This window comes from Eptatretus burgeri, chromosome 7 (genome assembly GCF_056783735.1).
Source record: "Eptatretus burgeri isolate ZD-2024b chromosome 7, Ebu_testis_v1, whole genome shotgun sequence".
Lineage (NCBI taxonomy): Eukaryota > Metazoa > Chordata > Myxini > Myxiniformes > Myxinidae > Eptatretus > Eptatretus burgeri.
The window spans coordinates 98,129,981-98,151,620 of record NC_140967.1 but is presented as its reverse complement, the minus strand read 5'-3'; the positions used below and the strand labels follow the sequence as shown (position 1 = coordinate 98,151,620).

Genomic DNA, 21,640 nt, shown 5'->3' with positions numbered 1-21,640 from the left:
ATGGGGTAAAGCTCCTGGGATATGTGGCATCCGTGCTGAGCTTCTCAAGGCTGGTGGAAATGCTGTAGTCATGTTATTGCATGCAGTTCTGTGCTCTGCCTGGAACACAGGCATCATCCCAACTGACTGGAAGAGGGGCCTTGTTGTCCCTGTCTGGAAAGGGAAGGGTGATCGCCAAGACTGCAACAACGGCCGAGGGGTGACGCTGCTCTCAGTGCTGGGCAAGGTCTTTCCCCAGATAATTCTTGATAGGGTTCACCACCATCTGCTTGAGCACCAGCATCCAGAGCAGTCAGGCTTTCCACCAAAGAGGTCAACGATTGACCGTGTCCTTGCTCTTCAGGTCCTCACTGAAAGCAGACGAGAGTTTCGGCAGGGGCTGCTTGCAGCCTATGTTGATCTCTGTAAAGCTTTTGCTTCAGTAAATCGGGATGCCCTCTGGAGGATTCTTGGTCTTCGTGGGGTGCCACCAAAAGTGATCAATGTGATGTCTGAACTATACTCTGGTACTGAGAGTGCTGTGAGATATGGTGACACCATCTCTGACTTATTTGCAGTTGTTACTGGAGTTCATCAGGGATGTGTGCTGGCCCCCACACTTTTCAGCACTTGTATGAACCGGATTCTGGGGAGGATGTTGGAGAGATCAAGCTGCGGTGCATAATTTGGGAATATCAAGATCTCTGACCTTGATTTCTCAGATGATGCAGTCATCTTTGCGGAGACTTTAGATATCCTTTTGGGGGCCCTCAACATGCTGAATGAGGAGTCGGAGCCGCTGATATTATGGGTTTCATGGGTCAAAACTAAGATCCAGGCTTTCAATGACATGTTGGATGCTGCTGTCCTGTCTGTACCTGTTTGTGGTGATGATGTTGAGGTCGTGGAGAGATTCACTTACCTTGGCAGTGATATTCATGACTGCTGGCTGTGAGCCAGAGGACAACAGATGTCTGGGTCGGGCCTGGGGAGTCATGCATTCACTGGATCGTGGGTGTGACACTGCGGGCACCTGTGCGGGAGGACGAAAGTCCGAGTCTTCAGGTCCTTGGTCCTTACAGTCTTGCTCTATGGATGTGGGACTTGGACTCTGAGCAGGGATCTGAGATGAAGACCTAATTCCTTTGGTACCAAGTCCCTTCAGAGAATCCTTGGCTATCGCCGGTCCGTTGCCTGCATAGTCCGTGAGCATCAGCTGTGGCTGTATGGACATGTGGCTCGTTTTCCTGACGCTGATCCTGCTCACCAGATTATCTTAGCGAGGGATCCCCATCAGTGGAGGAGGCCAATGGGCTTGACCACGTGCCTCGTGGTTGCAGCAGGTTCATCAGCATCTCAAGGAGATGGGGATGCGCCATATATCTGCCTGGGGGATGGCCAGACGGTGGCCCCTGGAGTACCGGCGGAAAGTGGATGCAGCGACACGCTGCTCCGGTGGATGCTCCCATACCTGACCTGACATAACAATACACATTGTACATGGGACAGCCAGCCTAAATCCTTTCTGAAGCACAACATGATCTATGATGCGGTTGTTCCTGCCAGCGCTGCATCAAACTGGCAGTTTTAGTCAGTCCTGATTTTAACGCGATTCAAACTATAGTCAGGCAGCTTGCAAGCGGGTGCCGAGCTTCGATGGCATCATGAAGTACATCAATAGATGAGGCAATGATTAGTTCAAATTTGGTTGAGTCCAACTAAACAGGACACGTCGGAAATGCAAAAAGTTTATGGAATATTCAAAATTATCAAATGTCCCTGACCAAGAGTCAGTGTTGGTCACAAAGTTTTGCTTTGCTTGGTCCGTTCACACATGACATCCACACTCACTTGGTCCATTGTACAGAGGCCTGCTCATGTGACGGTGTGCATGGCATCTCCACGCGAGAGTTTGCATCCACTTCCTGATCTGCTGGCAACAGTTTTATCCAGACATTGCCTGCAATACAAAAATACATACTCCCATGACCTCAGACATTGAATGACACCAGCACGTAACCAAAGCATTAAGGTACGTTACCGGTCAAAAGTTTTAGAACACCCCTATTTTTCCAGTTTTTCCTGAAATTTAAGCAGTTCAAGTCCAGTGAATAACCTGAAATGGTACAAAACCAAGCGGTAAACTGCCAGAGGTTAAAAAAAAAGTTTAGGTTGCCAAAAACTGAAACATAATGTAAATTTCAGAGTTGTTAAAAAAGGACCTTTTCAGGGAACAAGTAATGGGTTAGCAACTGCAGCTGTTCTACAGCAATGGAAGTAAATTAAGTCTTAAAAGTTGATGCAAACAATTCCAAAAGGTGTCCCAACTTTTGGTAATTAGTTACAAACCCTCTGTATAAAAGCAGTGTTAGAACAGACTGTATTGCTCCACCCTCTGAAGCATTATTTGGACAATATTGCACTGCAGGAAGTAGTATATTGCTTTTATAATGGTGAGAAAAAGACAATAAACAAAGGAAGACAGACAGACCATTATAACCCTTAAAAGTGGAGGTCTTTCCTTTAGAGAAATTGCAAAGAAGCCAAGGTGTCAGTGAGTACTGTTTCCAACACCATCAAAAGGCACTTGGAAACTGGAGGAAACTGACAGGAAGAGGTCTGGCAGACCCAAAGCCACAACACAATTTGAAGACAAGTTTCTGAGAGTCAACAGCTTGCGTGATAGGCGGCTCACAGGACAGCAGCTTCAAGCACAGCTTAACACTGGTCGAAGTAAGGAAGTCTCAGTTTCAACTGTGAACAGAAGACTTCGAGCTGCAGGTTTGACAGGTCGAGTGGCAGAAAGAAAGCCGTTACTAAAATGGGAAAATAAGAAAAAGAGGCTTGCCTGGGCCTTGAAGCACCGCCAGTGGACTACTGAAAACTGGAAGGTCTTATAGACCGATGAATCAAAATTTTAAATATTCGATTCATCACACAGGATTTTTGTATGCCATCGAGCCGGCGAAAGGATGGTTCCTCAGTGTGTGACACCAACTGTCAAACATGGAGGTGGAAGCGTGATGATATGGGGCTCTTATGTTGGATCCAGAGTCGGTGACTTGCACAGAAAGACTGGCACCCTGAACCAAAAGGGCGACCACAGCATTTTGCAACACCATGCAATACCCTCTGTTCTACGCCTGGTTGGTCAGGGGTTCATCCTACAGCAAGATAACGACCCAAAACATACCTCCAGGCTATGTCAGAACTACCTTAGAAGAAAAGAACAAGACGGTAGGTTTCAAATCATGGTATGGTCAGCACCAGCACATTCTCCAGACTTAAACCCCATCGAGCTGGTTTGGGATGAACTGGACAGAAGGGTGAAAGTAAAGCAACCTTACAAGTGCAACACATTTATGGGAACTTCTGCAAGTGTTGGGAAGAACTTTCTGAACAATATTTGATTTCCATTGTAGAAAGAATGCCACGAGTACGTTCGGCTGTTATATCTGCAAAAGGTGGCTTCTTTGACGAGTCAAAAATTTCGTTTAAATTTTGTTCAACAAAACTATTCCATGATTTCTTTTTTTATCTGCAATTGTTTATTTGTTCTGTGCTTTAATTTTAGAGTACATTTAAACATTAAACTGTTTAAATTTCAGTAAAAACTGGAAAAATGGGGGTGTTCTAAAACTTTTGACTGGTATTGTACATATTAAACAAGCTACATACTGTACCGTGCCGAATAACACATTCTTGAAGATCATTAGCACTGGGCTATGTGATAATAAACAAGAGTGTAAAATAATGTGATGCAAATACCTTTCACTCTGAGCTCAATGTTGACAAATTTTTGGCCACGTGCAGTCGTCACTTTACAGGTAAATTTGCCTTCATCACTTTGGTGCACAGGGGAGATTTTAAGAGTGCCATTGGAAAAAAACTTGTATCTACACACACACACACACACACACACACACACACACACACACACACACACACACACACACACACACACACACACACACACACACACACACACACACACACACACACACACACACACACACACACACGCGCAATCAAACAATTTGAATAAAGCATCCACATGCACCTGCTGATGCTGTCTTTGTAGTGTGAAACAGCCTAATTGTCATAGTCATGATGCATTATCTTTGATTACATCATCATAACAGCAATCTTAGTCCCCAAGTGTCCTTCCGGTTGTGGTTTCTTTGCAAGTGCACACCACTTCCTCAGCTCCATGAGAACCTCTTAAAAAGCTGATTACTGCAACAAATGTGTCGTCGTCTAACCGTTTGTTCCCTGTGCTCTTGATCACATCACAAATCTATTCCTGTGTCTTTTAGCATGTAGCGGTCTTGTTGGATAGATTTTGAGTTTGTACTTGTCTCGGCTTCAGCTTGGCAGTGTGCTCGTGAGTCTCAAGCCATACATGTTACGCCAATCAGCCGTTTACCACGTACACCACCAATGGTCTTGTTACAAAGGTAGCAAGAGCAAGACCGCTTCCATTTTTAAACATCCACAAACAGTGTTCAAACTAATTTAGATTGCTGGGTGCAACCAAAAAGGCCCAACTTATCAGTCATTCGTGTGATTCACCTCTCCACCTGTTATTGCTGGAGAGGAAACCGCTCTGCAATCATGAACACTCCAAACGGATAAATCTCACCGATAAACTTAATATACGGACATGCTGTGTTGGTTCACATCTCATGTGCTCTTGCCTGCTGTCCACCACTGGATATCCATCCTTCGTCCAATCGATGGTGGCGCTGGAGTCCGACGAAGACCAGCAGTACAGTAGAATGGGCTGTCCTGGCCTGGCATGTATCGTCGTCCCGTTTGTTTTCACGAAACGGATGCTGTTAGGGCAGAGTGAGACAAGATTCCTCCGTAATGTCGAAAATATTTTTACTCCCATTAAATTGCGAGCTCCTTCTTATGTATAAAATACACCGAGCTGCATTTCCACGCAATCATGTGACCCCAGAGCCAATATTTTGCTCATTACCCTGTGCGTGCAATGCGAAAAGCGGAGTGAAGCAATTGATTCACTTTGTCTGTGTTTCTGCAGATGTCAGTTGAATGTTAATTTCGATTGAATGTTACATTTTGAACACTATAAAACATGAATCGGAACATGAACCTGCAGTTTCGCAGTACTTTGGCAAAATTGTACGGAATCTTGTCCTGAAACGCGCATGCGCAGAGAGGAGTAAGGTAACTTATTTCATGTGTTTGCCTGTCTGGCAGTCAAAACTGAAAATCATTCCAAACGGGAAACGTACTGTTTCTAAGCACGTCATAAAGGACACAAACAATAGGCATGAATAACTAATGTAACGTGTTAAATAAGGTGGTGTGATAGAGGGTGCATCAATGGTGGTAAACTTCCAAAAATAAAGAAAAAGTTTATTTATTTTTTCTACAATCTTTAAGAAAACCAGAGTTGGTGTCAAAGCCACCCAATGCTCGCCTGTTTATACATTCATCGTTTTTAAAATTCTAGTCTAATAATATTTTTTTATAAAGCATTGCAGTGAAGTCTGATCCAAATAATTTTAAAGCAATATATGTATTTGTATATTGTAATCAGTAAAAAAAATAGTGTAGTAGATCAAAACATTAGAAAGGAAATAACTTGCACCAAAAACTTTAACATTTTCACGCTGACGCTCATGCTGACGCTCATGCTGACGCTCACGCCGGGGGTATCGCTATAGCTCTCTGTTCTTCGAACAGGCGAGCTAAAAATGTATTGGGCCAGATATGTTCTAGTGGATCAGGCATTACAGGGTGGAGGTATGCGCTCTGCCAAGAGCCCTTCAAGTTTCGATTGAATTATATACTTGAGCACTGGAGAATACAAATCGCCTTTTTGGCACTTGCAAAATCCTTCAGTTTATCAGTACTTGGATGAACTATGTCATTTGACGCCATTTCAACCAATCAAACGTGCCACTTACGCTCTCATCGTTGGGGAATATCGAAGTTCAGACAAAATTGCGGCTCGTAGGAAACACAGATTATGCTTGGAAATGTAAAGTGAGAGATTAAAAGACCCTTTCCGTGTCCTTTTTCTCAAGACTGCATGGGGGTAAGGTGTTTGATAAACTCTCTAGTTTCCAATTGGTTTCCCAGTACGCACCTGGCACAAGATCAGCGGGTGCTTTATTATCAGCGTCTGAGCATGTCATCATATTTACCATCACCTGTCCAACTTCAAAATGCATTTGCTCACACCTTCAGCAACCATCAAAATTTAAAAAGAAAAACTCGAATAAGGTCTCCCAAAAATTGTTTTTTTTGAAAACCCCATCTGTAAATATTCCATGGTGAACGACACACAGACCAGGGTACATAATACGTCATCCATTGTTTTACTCATGACGTCTCCAAATTTGCCAGCTCACTTGACCCAGCATTTTCATCACAACGAGCGGTACATTTGTTGCATCAGCACAGCACGGGGCCAAGTGCAGTTTTGGTGCAAAGGAAGGGAATTGCACAATTGACCAAACAAACCTGTAGTTGATCTTGCTACTGTTGTTTTGAACCTCACGTTCCTCCTTGTTGTCCGAACGTTCCTTAGAATGCCCACCGCCGGTGATGCAGGCTCTCAGGCACTCCTCTTCAGAATCAAAGCGGTTGTCATTGCCTCCGCATCCACCATACCAGAAGAGGTTGCAGTGTTTCGACTCGGGAATGGAATACCACTTGGCAATCCAGTCGTTGCATGAACCCGCAGAGTAAGGCAGGCTGCAGGCTGTGAACATCGCAGGACACACGGAATGACAGGATGTTCACAGCGTTACAGATGAACTCGTGTGAGTCATTTCAAAAGTTCGAGCTGCTAACTTGGGTACAGGCGCGTTGGTATTCGTTTCACGAGAAGTGACCGAATAATTTAATTAGCAAAGCCAACAATACCTATGAATATTTGGGTTTGTTCTGTTGTATCTAAACATATATGCCAGTTGATGCGACTGGTAGAACTCAGCAAACTTGTTTTGTGAACTCCATCATGCAGAGAATAAAAAGGGCCATCGATTTATTATGTAAGTAAATATTAATACAGCATTCATTCTGATGCCCAATCCCTCCTAAACTCCACAGGTTGAGTGGACGGGGAGGTTGAATGAAAATAAAAATACAAACATGGCTCCAAAGATCTATGAAATAGATCAGAAAGGGATGAACTTCCGATTAAAACAAATGGCACTGGTTTTGAGTCCACATATCCTCATCTGGGCAAGTTATATCACCACAAGTTAGTTTGATGACGTCGTATTGGTTTCTCTCTTTGCGAGTCAAAACTGACACGAATTGTACAGGTGGACGTAACCTGCCTGGAACAGAAGGAAACATCAGTTCAATCACCAGTCCCTCTCCGTGCAATTCTTACCATAGGGTTTACCATTCCCAGCTTGGTAGCGACAACCCTGGAAGGACGGACCAGAGGCAGCAGTCACACTATCAGGGCAACAACCAAATCTGGAGCAACAACAAACAAACAAAGAAATAAATAATTAAAATTCTGGATTAACAATTCTGGAGGGGAGAGCACAAATTAAAATTTGTTTTACAGCTACAACGAGAGGGGGAGCACTCGGGAGAGTGCAAAACCTCCGCCGCCAATACTGCTGGGTCACTCAAGTGAACCTTATATCTTATTCATTAAATATGTCAACAGTGCTGACCGAGTTATAGTTCTTTTCTCCAACATTTTTTTTGGGGTGGGGGGGGGTTGGAAATCACTTAAAACATGTAGAAATGCAATTAAAAAAAATTCTCTATTTTTTTTTTGGGGGGGGGGGGTTGGAAATTACTTAAAACATGTAGAAATGCAAAAAAAAAAAAAATTTTTTCTCTAACAATTTTTTTTTTGGGGGGGGGGACCAAGTCCAAAATTTAATGGCATGATCCTTGGACCATACCTAACCCCCCCCCACCAAGTTTCGCCGAAATGCGTCAAGGAGTTTTTCCGTAATACTGTTCAAAACAAACAAACAAACAAAGGCGGAGGTTAATAAACACTATGATGGCTGCGTGGGCCATCGTGTTTCCACCCCCGACAGGGTCAACTCTAACCAAAATTTCCATTCTGGTGAATGGTAACACAGAGTGCTGTACCATGGAGCATTTTGGTTATTTTTTTATATTTTTTTTTTTAGAAGGGGTATTACACCAGCAGACCTGCTTACTATGTTAACCAGAAAATCCCATAGTGGGCCTATCTATATTATAATAAAAAAAAAATTGGGCCTATGGGGTGGTAGCATTGTCACAAAAACGGAGGTGAAGTGTGGGGACGTGGGATGTGCAAGTTAAGTAAGCATGTGTAAAACAAATCAATAAAGTACAATCCAGAACCATCATTGTTCCACCCTGAGAGTACTCATCCACTATTGCAGAAATAAAAGGAAAGTTTTCAATTGGTACAGTATACAGTACACATGAAGTTTCATGCCCGTGGGTGTGCCAAAGACAGGGTGTGCTATGTTAAATAAACCGTCGCGATGGCATGCAATGGGGTGAGGAACCTTGTTTCAGAGCATTGATGTGGTTTTGTAGGAAGTTTGTTTCCATGTCCTGCAAAGAAAAATCCAAGAATAGAGTAAGATAAACAGTACGATCAATGAAAATATTGCAAAGAATGGGCCAATCCACATGAGGAAAGTAAAGTAAAGCCCCTTTATCACTTGATCAAGTGACAAAAACTGTCACCTGGGCCTACAATGAAAACCCACAAATTGTTTCCATCAAACGTGCTTTCACTCATCACCCGCTTATGGAGCTTATATCTGTTGGTACATATCTTTGCGGACCTGATATTCTCTTCTTAACCGAGCAACAAATATGAGTTGAGGTTACCCTTGTGGTTTGGAAAGAATCAAACTCTCAAAGCCAATGTGGCTAATGCCAACACCACAAAGTGTCAGGGGACTGTCACCTGTTCAAAGGACATGTTGGAGGGTAATATATCTAATCTATAAAGCTCTTTCTAACATAGATATAAAAATAAATGTATTCTTTTATTTTATTATCAAACAATTTTATTATCTAATTATCTATTTTATTTTTATATTATCTATTTTATTATCTAACGTATGGTTGTATGTGTGTATATATACGTTAGATAGTAAAATAGATAATATAAAAATAAAATAGATAATTAGATAATAAAATTGTTTGATAAAATAAAAGAATACATTTATTTTTATATTTATGTTAGAAAGAGCTTTATAGATTAGATATATATATATATATATATATATATATATATATATATATATATATATATATATATATATATATATATATATATATATATATATATATATATATATATATATATATATATATATATATATATATATATACATATATATACTTATATGTATATATATATATATATATATATATATATATATATATATATATATATATATATATATATATATATATATATATATATATACATACATACATACACACATACACACATATATATATACACACATACAAACACATACAAACATATATATATATATATATATATATATATATATATATATATATATATATATATATATATATATATATATATATATATATATATATATATATATATATATATATATATACACAGGATGGCCTGAAAGTCACCCTACCCCTTCCCAGTGAAGCATTGTTCTTGAACTCTTTTAATATACAGATTTTATTGTACAGTACTTACAATAATTAATTTGTCATTGTATCTGTATGTGCTCCATCAATCTTCTGAGTCAGTGTTTCCGCATACCATTGCGGGCGAGGGGCGAGGGCAGAGGGGAAGGGACGGAGGGAAGTGCGAGAAATTTATCAAGGGTAAAGTAACTTTCGGGCTACCCTGTATATATACGTTTATACATATACATACACATACAGTGCCTAGAGAAAGTCGACACCCCCTTTCAAAATTTTCACTTTTTGTTGCCTTATAGCCTGGAATTAAATTACATTAAATCAGACTTTTCCACCTTTATTTACACATCGTAACCAACAACTTCCAAGTGAAAAACAAATTCAACAAATTTCAGAAAATTAATTCAAAATACAAAACTAGAATATCTTGGTTGGATAAGTGTACACCTCCCCGAGTTAATACTTGGTGGAAGCACCTTTGACAGCAATTACAGCTGTGAGTCCATTGGGACAGGTCTCTACCAACTTTGCACACCTTGATTGGGTAATATTTGCCCATTCTTCTACATAAAACTGTTCAAGCTCAGTCAAGTTGCATGGTGAGCATTAATGGACAGCAAACTTCAAGTCATGCCACAGATTTTCAATTGCATTTAGGTCAGGGCTCTAACTGTGCCACTCAAGGACATTTACTGTATCTTTTTGTTCCTTAACCACGACAGTAGCATTGGCTGTGTGCTTTGGGTCGTTGTCATGCTGAAAGGTGAACTTCCGTCCCAATTTCAACTTCCTTGCAGAGGGCAGCAGATTTTCCTCAAGGATTTTTGTGTATTTTGCTCCGTCAATTTTCCCTTCTATCCTGACAAGTGCCCCAGTACCTGCTGAAGAGAAACATTATGAAACATACCGTGATGCTGCCACCACCATGCTTCACAGTAGGGATGGTGTTCTTTGGGTGATGTGCTGTGTTAGGTTTGTGCCAAACGTAATTTTTTGCATTTAGGCCAAAAAGTTCCATCTTGGTTTTGTGAGACCACAAAACGTTTTGCCACATGGCTTCAGAATCTCCGGAGTGGATTTTTGCATACCTCATTCAGGACTCAAGGTGGGCTTTTTTGAGTAATGGCTTCCTTCTTGCCACCCTACCGTACATACAGGCTAGATTGTGGAGTGCTTGGCATATTGTTGTCAAATGCAAATGCACACAGTGACCCGTCTTTGCCATAAAGGCATGCAGCTCTTTCAAAGTTGCCATTGGCCTCTTCGTAGCCACTCTGATCAGTCTCTTCCTTGCTTGGTCATCCGGTTTGGAAGGACAGCCTGATCGAGGCAGGGTCTTGGTGGTATCATACACCTTCCACTTCTTAATGATTATCTTGACTGTGCTCCAAGGGATATTCAAGACCTTTGAAATATTTTTATACCCATCCTCTGATCTGTGCCTTTGCACAACTTTATCCTGGAGGTCTTCTGAAAGGTCATTGGTGGTTATGATTGAGTCTTTGCTGTGAAATGCATTAACCAGCAGATGAAACCTCCAGGAACAGCTGATATTATTCTGAAATAATCAGAATCACTACAATTTAACATAGGTGGAGGCCAATTAACTTGGTGTGTGATTTTGAAGGTCATTGGTTACACTTGAGCTAACTTACAATTGCAATTATAAGGGGGGAGGACACTTGTCCAACCAAGATATTTTAGTTTTGTATTTTGAATTAATTTTCTGAAATTTGTGGAATTGTTTTTCACTCGGAAGTTGTAGGTTATGACGGGTAAATAAAGGTGGAAAAAGTCTGGTTTGATGCAACTTTATTCCAGGCTTTAAGGCAACAAAAGGTGAAAATTTTGAAAGGGGGTGTCGACTTTCTATCGGCACTGTTCCGGGTGTTTCAAAAGAAGTGGACTATTTGAGCAGCCTGGTATTGTCATTTCTAATGCTAGACCCTTCTCTCTTGCAAGTTATGATGGTGGTGGTGGTGGTGGTGGTGGTGGTGGTATTCCATTTCCAACAAGTAGTCAGTTGGATCCGATATCAACTATAGTGTTCAAGTGGAACAAAAAGTGAAAATCGTGACTTTGTGGTTTGAGACAAAATCCTATGTGCAGGTGCGCCGACGACACTGTCAGTATTACAATGTTCACACCTGCAACGGACCTTCCAATGGGAGCATTCAGTGGTTTGTAGAGCACTTCGAAGCACATGGAAGCATGAAAAATCAAAATAAAGGCACCAGTGGCCACCCACTAAGTGTTACCAAGGACCAAGGGAACATTGATCTTGTGAGAGATTCTGCTATCAAAAGTCCTGAGAAATCCCACCATCGGCATTCATGAGAACTGGCTGTTTCAGCCTCATCTGTGTGGCACATTCTCACTGCTGAATGCCAGCTCTACCCCTACATCATATCTGTAAGGCATAAACGAACTCTGAACGACAGGACAAGCCGATTAACAATGCGTGACCGGTTCAGTGACCCAATGGAAAGGTACCCAAATTGGATCAACTCTTTGTGGTTCAGTGATGAAGCACACTGCCATTTGAATGGGGCTATCAACAATCACACCAACATATTCTGGTGTGCTGAGCCTCCTGAGGAGGTGTCTGAGATGTCTCTCAAGGGCCCCAAGTCCACTTGCTTCTGTGCACTGAATGCCAGATTGGGTATGCTGGGACCGTATTAGCTTGAAGACGCCAATGGTAAGACGGTGACAGTCAATGGTGAGTGGTACCACAAGGTCTTACGCCAATTCCATGCTGACCTCGCTCAGCTATTGTCTCCAAATCAACAGACTTGCATGGTTCATGCAGGACGGTGCCCCATCACACACTGCAGGTGAATCCATTGACTTGCTCCACCAGCTGTTTGGAAATCGTGTCATCAGCGTGAGCACAGCGCATGACTGGGCACCCCACAGCCTGGATTTGAATCCATTGAATTTTTCTTTTTCTTTTCGGGTGCTGCAACAGATCAAGTTTACACCAACAAACTTCAAACACTGGCTGTCCTGAAGCAGGAGGTGGAGGGCTACCATCAGACTATCACTCCAGCCACTTGCAGACAAGTTGTGGAGAATTCTGGAGTCAGGATCAAAGTCTGCTTGAACAGAGGTGAAGCACACATTGAAAATGTCAATTACAAGCAGTACAATGAGTGATTTCAAAATGGCATGCTGTATGCTTTCCGGCAATGCATCACTGAACTTGCTAACATTTGTAATCTTTCTACAATAAAACAAATAGTTCACTCTTTTTGAAATGCCGTAATATATATATATATATATATATATATATATATATATATATATATATATATATATATATATATATATATATATATATAGTTGCGAATTCGCGCCCGCCGGCATGCGAACGGCCACGTGACTCGAATCGCGGCATGTCGCCCACCGGACGGACAATTCTGTCGTGACCCTCTCGGACTAACGCCGGGAGCTAGTCACGGGTGGGCCTTTCGGCCTCACCACGATCGTGCTAATCGGCCACCCGCGTGGGATAGGGTTGTTCGCCAAACTCGACCAACCTAAGTACCCACGCGGAGGGTAGACCGGGCGATCGCACCTCGCCGCAGGTCAACTCTGGACATGGGCCGCTTAAGTGATCCGTTCTGTACTATCGGGATAACCGAGCGGTGTCATCGTCGGCCTCGACGGTTCCGATTAATTATCGGGCATATTAAGCCCACTACCAACCCTTTGCGTGAAGCAAGATGGAGATTCAATTAAAGAAAAGACGAAGCGAAACGGGAAAACAGTTCAACATGATGCACATTTATTCCGTGGCACAAGGAGAGCACACATATACAATTAAAACAATTATGCACAAAAAGCAAATGTAACAAAAGAAACAATGACACAGAGATACTACCGAATAAGACCGACACACGGCAACACTTAACAGTTTTACTTCACCAGACTGGCGCCACACACACACATTTACACAGAAACAAAAGAAAAGGCCACCCTCAAAGACAAGGGGGCAGACCGGGCCTGTGGGCCAATATTTGCGTGGAACCTGAAAGAGCGGTCAGGTCCGCGAGACCGGGTGGGTCCTACCCGCATCTTTGTGATGAGCCGCAAATGTGGCAGCGCGGCGGTGCCCCGACTTCGTGCTCCTTCGCGGGTTTCGTTGGCACTGCTTGGAGTGGGGTGGGAACGGGGCCCCCTTTTCGCACTATCTCAGCGCGGGGGAAAAAGGGGGGGGGAATTGTTGATGCTCTGGGGAAAGAGTATAGCTGGCTTGCTTGGGTCCCGTGACGAGCGATTCCACCACGACCTCGTCGCCGACCGCCATCTTCCTTGCCTCGGACCTGAACTCCTCGGTCTCTTCCCCCAATTCTCCTCAGCCGACTGCCGAAAACCACCGGGATGCCCTCGCCTCCCGACTCCACTCCGCGCTCCAAACTGCCTCTGCCCAAAACTCTCTCCGCTCTTCTGCCACTCTCCGCTCTTCCAAGGCCGACTCTCCCTAAACCGACTCTGCCCAGATTCGCCCCGCGCTCGGCGCTTTATAGGCCGGCAGGAGAACCCATATGCAAATTTCTGGATCAGAACGAGCTCGGGGGCGGAGCCACGCTCGCCTATTGGACGGAGAAAAAGGGGCGTGAATCTCCCCTGATCCTAGAATTTGCATATCTCGATTCCACACAGACGCGCCTGGAGGCGGGGCCAAACCGCCCCGCGCTTGCTGATTGGACGGATCAGAAGTGGGCGTGTAGCATTCCTGATCCGAATTCTCCTCGGAAAGGCCGCATTTTGCACTCGCGGCTCGGCGCGCGTCCCGTACGAGCCCAGGACAGCCTGACGCTCGGTGCTCACAGGTGGTGCGGGAATGGCCGCAGAAGGAGAGAGGTGAAGGTGGTGGAGGGTTTATGGTGGTGGTTTATGGCCGTGGTGCCATTTGGAATGGCGGTGATGCGATGTTTGCGGGAGCGAGTTGTGAAGGTAAAGATCGTGGCTGTTGGCGTTGTTGTTGTTGTGTGATGGTTGGAGCGTGGTTGGTTCAAAATAAAGATAGAACAGAAAAACGGCTATCTCAAAGTGTCGCAGCCCAAATGAATCACATTTATTCCCTCTAAACAACGGGTTTGGGGCTAACTACACATGTACTTACAGAGATATCTCACCTACGGGACCTGAATGGTGGTTTGCGAATTTCCACAACCATAACAATATGTATATATATATATATATATATATATATATATATATATATATATATATATAGATATATATATATATATATAGATATATATATATATATATATATATATATATATAGATATATATATATATATTGTCGCAGCACTGGCGGCCAAGGTTAATCCCCCCGCCCCTCCCCTCCCCGACCCGATTTGTGGTGACGGGTGGTTAACACCGCCAGCCCGGATGGTCGAGTTTTTTTTTCTTTATTAGGAGGCAGACACGTAGATCCTCGGAGATTATCACGAGCACGAGAAGGGTGGGGCGCAATGGTGGTGTGACCGGGGCACAGAAATGGATGCACGGGGGGGGGGGGGTTATACTCGAACCCCACGACAAATACACGGATACAGCTACTTAAAATGAACACATTTAATGAAAATAGACATATTATTAAAAAGAACAATAATCAGAATATAATCATACGTGAGGTAAATTAATCCTAAAGTCTAAATTGAGGTGCCTCTACACACAGACTTAAAAACAGACAAGGGGAAACAAAATTTTTTAAAAAAATTCTTCCTTTATTCTGGTACTTAGCTTGGTCCAGAAATGGTCTTTGTGGAACATGGAATTGAGGCGCTTCTACTTGCACATGTAGACGTGTGCAAAATGGCGCCAAGTTGTTCTCTTGCAGCGGGAACGTTTGTCAGGCAATTCATGAGCGGTATTCAACACCAAGGCTCAGAGACCCCGTGCAGCTGCTTTGTGCATTGATCGCATGTGCTGATACGCTCTTTGCAGAATGCTGCCATCCTCTTCGGTGACATACACATGAGGCCAAGAGTGAATGGCCAGCGTCTTGCTCAGCACTCGAGCCCAATCACCTCAGCACGAATACGAGAATCGTGTCATCTTCTTCATACGTCGAAGGAAACCCAGCCATAAAGCCCTGTTCTTACAGACCATCTCCTAGCTACGTTCTCTCTCGACTGTGTGCGCCCCTCATTCTGCACTCGTGCGTTCTTTCTTTGAACTCAACTCTCACACACTGAACCCACGTTTCCTCCTCCGGGGCGTGGCTTGCTCGCACAAAATCCGGGAAGGCGGGGCCTCTGCCAGCTTGGATAACTTCTGACGTTACGCCAATCAATCATCAGCCTCGGGGGCATGACTTCACCCGCTGTCACCCTTGGAGGTGGGGTTTCTGCCTGCTCGGCACATTTGGCTTGCTTGTAAATGCAAAAATGTAGGAATAGGTGACAGGGTGGCAATCACATACTGGGGGAACTTATTCTTAATCCCTATCTAATTAACACCCCACCACCCCCCCCCCCCCCATATGGTGACACGTAACACTTAAACTCACAGTTTCCCTACTTCATTTCATCAAGATTTCTCCTACACGTCCACGGACCAAACAACTCTATTCAATCCTAACTTTCCTTTGAAATTCCTCCATCTATCCCTACATCCGTAACAATGTATATGTAGTAAAATTGAAACAAATAAGCACACTGACTATGACATGACAATGCTGATGTCATGTGCATTATGCCAACATATCAACCCCAAACTAGGAGGAATCTGTATGGTACTCAAGCTTTTGCAGACTGACATTAATGCCTATGATCACGAATAGACGAAAGCAGAGATGTCGATCTAGATTTCGCCCTTGTTGTGGGCTCATCAGGCCAACATACTGCTGATCATTTATTCCTGACCATATTAAGCTCATGAATAAAGTGAATCGAACCCCCCAAACTTGACGAGGCAGCAGGGAACAAATCGAGTCCCATTACAGCGCTTGCTACTGTACATTACCTGCCAGTATCGAGTGTCGCCTGCCATGTGATATGGTCACCATATAAGAATTTTCCAAACTTTCTGAAAGCACATATATATGTATTGTAATGGACTCAGAGTTTGAGGCTCGCCATGAGGAGAAGCACTCGGGTCCCTCCAAAACGCCAAGTCTTGAGGCCACCAGACACAAATAACTCTGCATACCGACAGGTTGCTAAGCAACCACGAATGCTAATTGGCACTGCCAATCCCGGCAGGATTATACTATCTCACGTGATTCCTTGCATGTGGACGGCCGAACCAATTAGGGTCTCGTGCCCTCAGCACACACCCGGATTACTGCTGAGCGATACAGTGAATATGTGCTGGCTAACAAGAGCAAATTAGGTGGGGCAAAACTTCCCGGCTCAGCCAATGTGCGGACCATGCTGCATCACTGAAGGAAAAGATGAAACAGGCTGGGTTCATTTATAACATAAGCAATTTATTACAAGTGAAGGCAAAGAAAGGTCATGTGGCACAATAAAAGGTTTTATTACAATACTAGCGGGGTATGCTTACACATTGTGTAAGCTCACAAACCGTGCTTTGCCATTGTCTTGGGTCGCTCATCTGCATTTGATTTTCATCCATTTATTCTTTTCTTTTTTATTCATTTATTTATATTTTCATTTACGGATGCTTTCCGACGGTTGTGTGGTCTTTCCTGGTGTACTGGCTCTGATGTCTGTCCATATACAAAATTAATGTGCTTACCCATTGTCTCGGGTTGCTCACATTACCTCCACCACCGAAGGTGAAGGAGGTTATGTTTTCACCCCTCTCTGCCTGTTTGTTCGTTACTTGCAAAATCGAAGATTTTTCAAGTATATTGGTTAGTCGATTTTGTTATTCTGTCTGTCTGTCCGTCTGTCTGTCTGTGTGTCTGTCTGTCACCTACAGGTCACAATTTTAAACCGATCTTCACAAAACTTCACTACATGGTAGAGTTTGTCATAAGGAAGAAGCCTATTGTTTTGGGGGTCAAAAGGTCAACATAGGCCAAGGTCAACAACTTAGGTGGAATTTCTGAAATCCTCAATTTTCATCCGATTGACATGAAATTTGAAGATTTTCATGTCAGGTCACTGAATTCAACCACCAATTATTTTTGAGGTCCACATAGGCCAAAAGGTCAACAGAGACTGAATTTCTAAAATTGTCAATTTTCATCCGATTTTTTCATATCAGGTCACTGAATTCAACCACCAATTATTTTTGAGGTCCACATAGGCCAAAAGGTCAACATAGGCTGGATTTCTAAAATTGTCAATTTTCATCCGATTGCCTTGAAATTTGAAGAGGATTTATATTTCATGTCACTGAATTCAAACAGCAATTTTTTTTTTAGGTCAACATAGAACAAAAGGTCAACATTGTAGGTGAGATTTCTAAAATCCTCAATTTTCATCCAATTGACTTGAAATTTGAGGAGGATTTATATTTCAGGTCTCTGAATTCAACCAGCCAATTATTTTTTAAGGTCAACATAGAACAGCAGGTCAACATTGGCCCAAGGTCAACAACTGAGGACGTATTTCTAAAATCCTCAGTTTTTGTCTCATTGGCTTTAAATTTGAAGAGGAGTTGCACATTTGGTCATTGAATTCAACCATCAATTATTTTTGAGGTCAAATTTGTTTCATGGATTTTGCAAGTATCGTGCTCTGCAAGACATCTTCTTTTTTGTTTGTTTGTGTGCAGGATATCTCAAAAACTTGTGGACAGATCTGGACGAAATTTGGTGGACAAGACGTGACAAATTTGGTGTGTGACAAGGACGAACTGAATAGATTTTGGTGAAGGTCCGGATCCAGATCCAACTACTAGAAATTTTAAAGTAATTCTTCACCATTGAGAGATCGGGCCAAAAATGATATCGTACTGTATTTGCCCCCCCCCAGACCCCCAATCCTGGCCATGCAACTGAGCTCTGAGATTTACATTGGGAGTGGGTTTTCGGGAGCATTCTCCGGCCATAAACATGCGTTGGACTCCGTTCGAGTGTTGTTATTTAATGGAGCGCCAGGGCTACCCAGACATCACCAAATGAGTCCCAAAGTATATTTGCACTTTGAGTTGCGTGCCAAAGTGTTCTGACTCGCAGACACCTCTTTTCCCTGGCATCTCAAAGGACATCCAGGGAGCTAACGGCGGTTGCGGCAGCTGTAGTGAGGTGGGGAAAGTGCTGGGGAATTTGTGAAATCGTTTTTCCTCAAAACAGTCGTACACTTGTCTATCCCTCACTAATGTACATGACAAAGGTGATGCTTATGATGACCTGGAGACCAAACAAACTCAGTGGTGTGTACACCTTATTCCTAAATCAGGTCACACCTCGGAAATCAATCTACCTTTAACTACCGTGGGCTATTCATCTCTTTCATAAACAAAACACAAACCTCTCTTATGTGATTCAACCGCTCTTGCATTCGCAACGTCCTTCGGTCTTTAAGGTTTCTGCTCACCAAGTTTCGCTCTTTCATCCATTCATCCACAGCTTTTACTCATCTTTTCTTTCGTCTCCTTCATTTTTGAGGAAGTAAAATTCCTGCAGAATTACCTGTAAGGTACAATGTCTTTTCCAAAAAATTTTTAGAAATCATTATTTCTGTACTAATCCAAATCTCAGAGATGAAAGCGAAGCAAAGTCGAGCTCGGGTTGGGGTTGGAAGGAAAGCTTCCATGGAAGCCCAGGGTGATGATACAATGTCAATGAAAAATATTCACATTGATCACCGGATCTGGATATTCATCAAATCCTAAATCAATTCATCCTTGTCACACACACACACGCAACCTGTCCATCAAGTTTCATCCAAATCCATCCTTAAATTGAGATAACCTGCTCACAAACAAAGAGACAAACAGACAAACAGGGGTGAAAACATAATCTCCGTCCACCTTCGGTGGCAGAGGTAATTCGGACTGGGGATTGTCTAAGCAGCACGTGGAACTGTGAGCAAACAGTTCACAGAAGTACAAGAGATATCTCATGACAAATGACCTTGTGGTGAAGGACAGGGTTGCATGTTGCAGGTGTCTGTGTCCTTGGGCCTGGTGTATGCATCACACCGCGATTCATCTTCCACCACACCCTCCTGGCGGAAGCAAAATATCCTCCGCTTGTGAAGACCTCCCCCACAGGAAGCAGAGCACTGCGAGTAAGAGAATAAGCGGGAAAACACAGTCTTTAGTGATCATATAGCTGGGCTAAAAACCTGGACAAAACTAAAGTTGAGCACACTGGTTTCATTGTAAAGTTGAGTCTCAACTCACATCGATCAATATCAACGTGAAGATGAGGCGTTGACAAGTTAGTGTCTTTTTCATTTAAACAAATCAAGAGAGTAAATAAAAACAACTCAATCTCAACAGCACTTGACAGTAAAAATGGTGACCTAATAGATGCTACCTCATCCTCGGGTACCCATGCATCTCTGTAGATGCTTGCGGAGCCGCTATTTTTTTTTTTCATATGTTTATTTGTATACAAAGTCAAGGCTCCTCATGGAAGAGCTATAACGCTGAATGGATCAGGATGCAACAGAACAAAAGAAACAGTAAAAAGAGTGGGGAAACACCAACAGCAGGGTTGAAGGACAAAATCGAGGGGGGCTTGGAGGATGCATCTTTCACTCCTAGGGAAGGTTTGGAGAACTTATGGGATTGAACGTTCAAAACCTCGATGATTTACAGTTCTCAGCTGGTTGTCCGGTTGGCCGGTGAATCAGGCAGTCTGTAAGCTGAAGGAAGTGTTTGAATCAATATCGGGGTCACCTTCTCCAGATATCCCCCCTCCATATTAGAAAAATTTTTGTACAAGAGTGAGGCTCATAGAAGAGCAAGGCTAAATTGACAGTCGGGTAGCTGGGCAACAACTGGGCACAACCAGCAAGATGATGACAAACAGGAGGGACACAGAGAGACACCACTGAAATAAGCAAGTAAGAGTTAGGTTTGGAAGTGTTCATGGGACTAAAAAAGATCATGGGTTATGATGGGGGATGACACAGGATGGCGGTGCACTGCTTGCTTGTATTCCTGGAGGGAAGAGTGAGACATAACAGTCTCTAGAGTCTTGAAGGCAGTTCCATAAATGGGAGAAGAAAGGAATAATAGAGTTGAGGTGCGTCGTCAGTTTGGATTTTGGAAGTTTAACCAGGAGGGACTTACTGGAAGAACACATGCATCCTCGTGGTGCTGGGGATATTCGGAGGACTGAGAGAGTGCAGGAAACGATATCGGAAAAAAGATGCAAAAAAAAAAAATTCACAAAGAGATCACCAACCTGCCTGTGATGCGAGAGCAACAGAACTTGTACTTCAGCATCATCATGTGAGATTCCAATAACTGAGCTTTCAACTACACATAATCCAGGAGCCTTATATGTGATGTTGGAGTTCCAGCCCATAGCAGAGAATAGCACTCCATTGAATAATGGACAAAGGCCTTGTGGACTGAGTAACTCTGATTTCCCAAGAAAAGACTTGGATTGATGGAGGATGCCCAGTCTGTGGCTGGCTTTGGAGACCAGCGATGTGACAGTCAGACTAGGAAAGGTCAGGGCTTATGATGAGACCTAGTAGTTCAAACCTCGAGATACAGATTATCTTCAGTAGCCAATAATGGAAAGAGATAGGTGGGTTCGTTTTATCCTTCTGATGTGACAGTAGGATTGAAGGACGTGTTCCATTTATTAGACCAATGTGGAGTCAATTCAATATCAGCAGAGAATGATGCAGATGCTGTCTGCCTAGCAGAGGTGGAGTACATACCTCCTCCAGGCTGAACAGTTTACATTTTGTATCCCACTGATAGGTCGGATCCGCATCCGGAACTGAACCAAAAATCGAATCAGCTTGTTCTTGTCACCTACGCACAACTCACCCACCTAGTTTGGTCATAATTTGTCTGTCACTTTTTTGAGATATCATGCTATATATATATATATATATATATATATATATATATATATATATATATATATATATAT

General features: G+C 42.9%; 1 protein-coding gene across 3 annotated transcripts in view; it reads right to left on the bottom strand.

The window, feature by feature from the left end:
• LOC147023872 (papilin-like) overlaps positions 1–21,640 on the bottom strand; it is an 86,791-nt gene that overhangs the window by 10,147 nt on the left and 55,004 nt on the right. The window contains exons 17-23 of one of the 3 annotated variants that reach the window (XM_085889759.1): positions 19,652–19,802; positions 8,496–8,544; positions 7,358–7,446; positions 6,478–6,718; positions 4,677–4,814; positions 3,748–3,824; positions 1,831–1,939 (exon numbers count right to left, since the gene is read on the bottom strand). In XM_085889759.1, the coding sequence (XP_085745885.1) occupies positions 1,831–1,939; positions 3,748–3,824; positions 4,677–4,814; positions 6,478–6,718; positions 7,358–7,446; positions 8,496–8,544; positions 19,652–19,802 (854 nt within the window). Of the gene's footprint in view, positions 1–1,830; positions 1,940–3,747; positions 3,876–4,676; positions 4,815–6,477; positions 6,719–7,357; positions 7,447–8,495; positions 8,545–19,651; positions 19,803–21,640 lie in introns of all 3 variants that reach the window. The other 2 variants (XM_085889758.1, XM_085889760.1) reach the window with 2 other exon arrangements.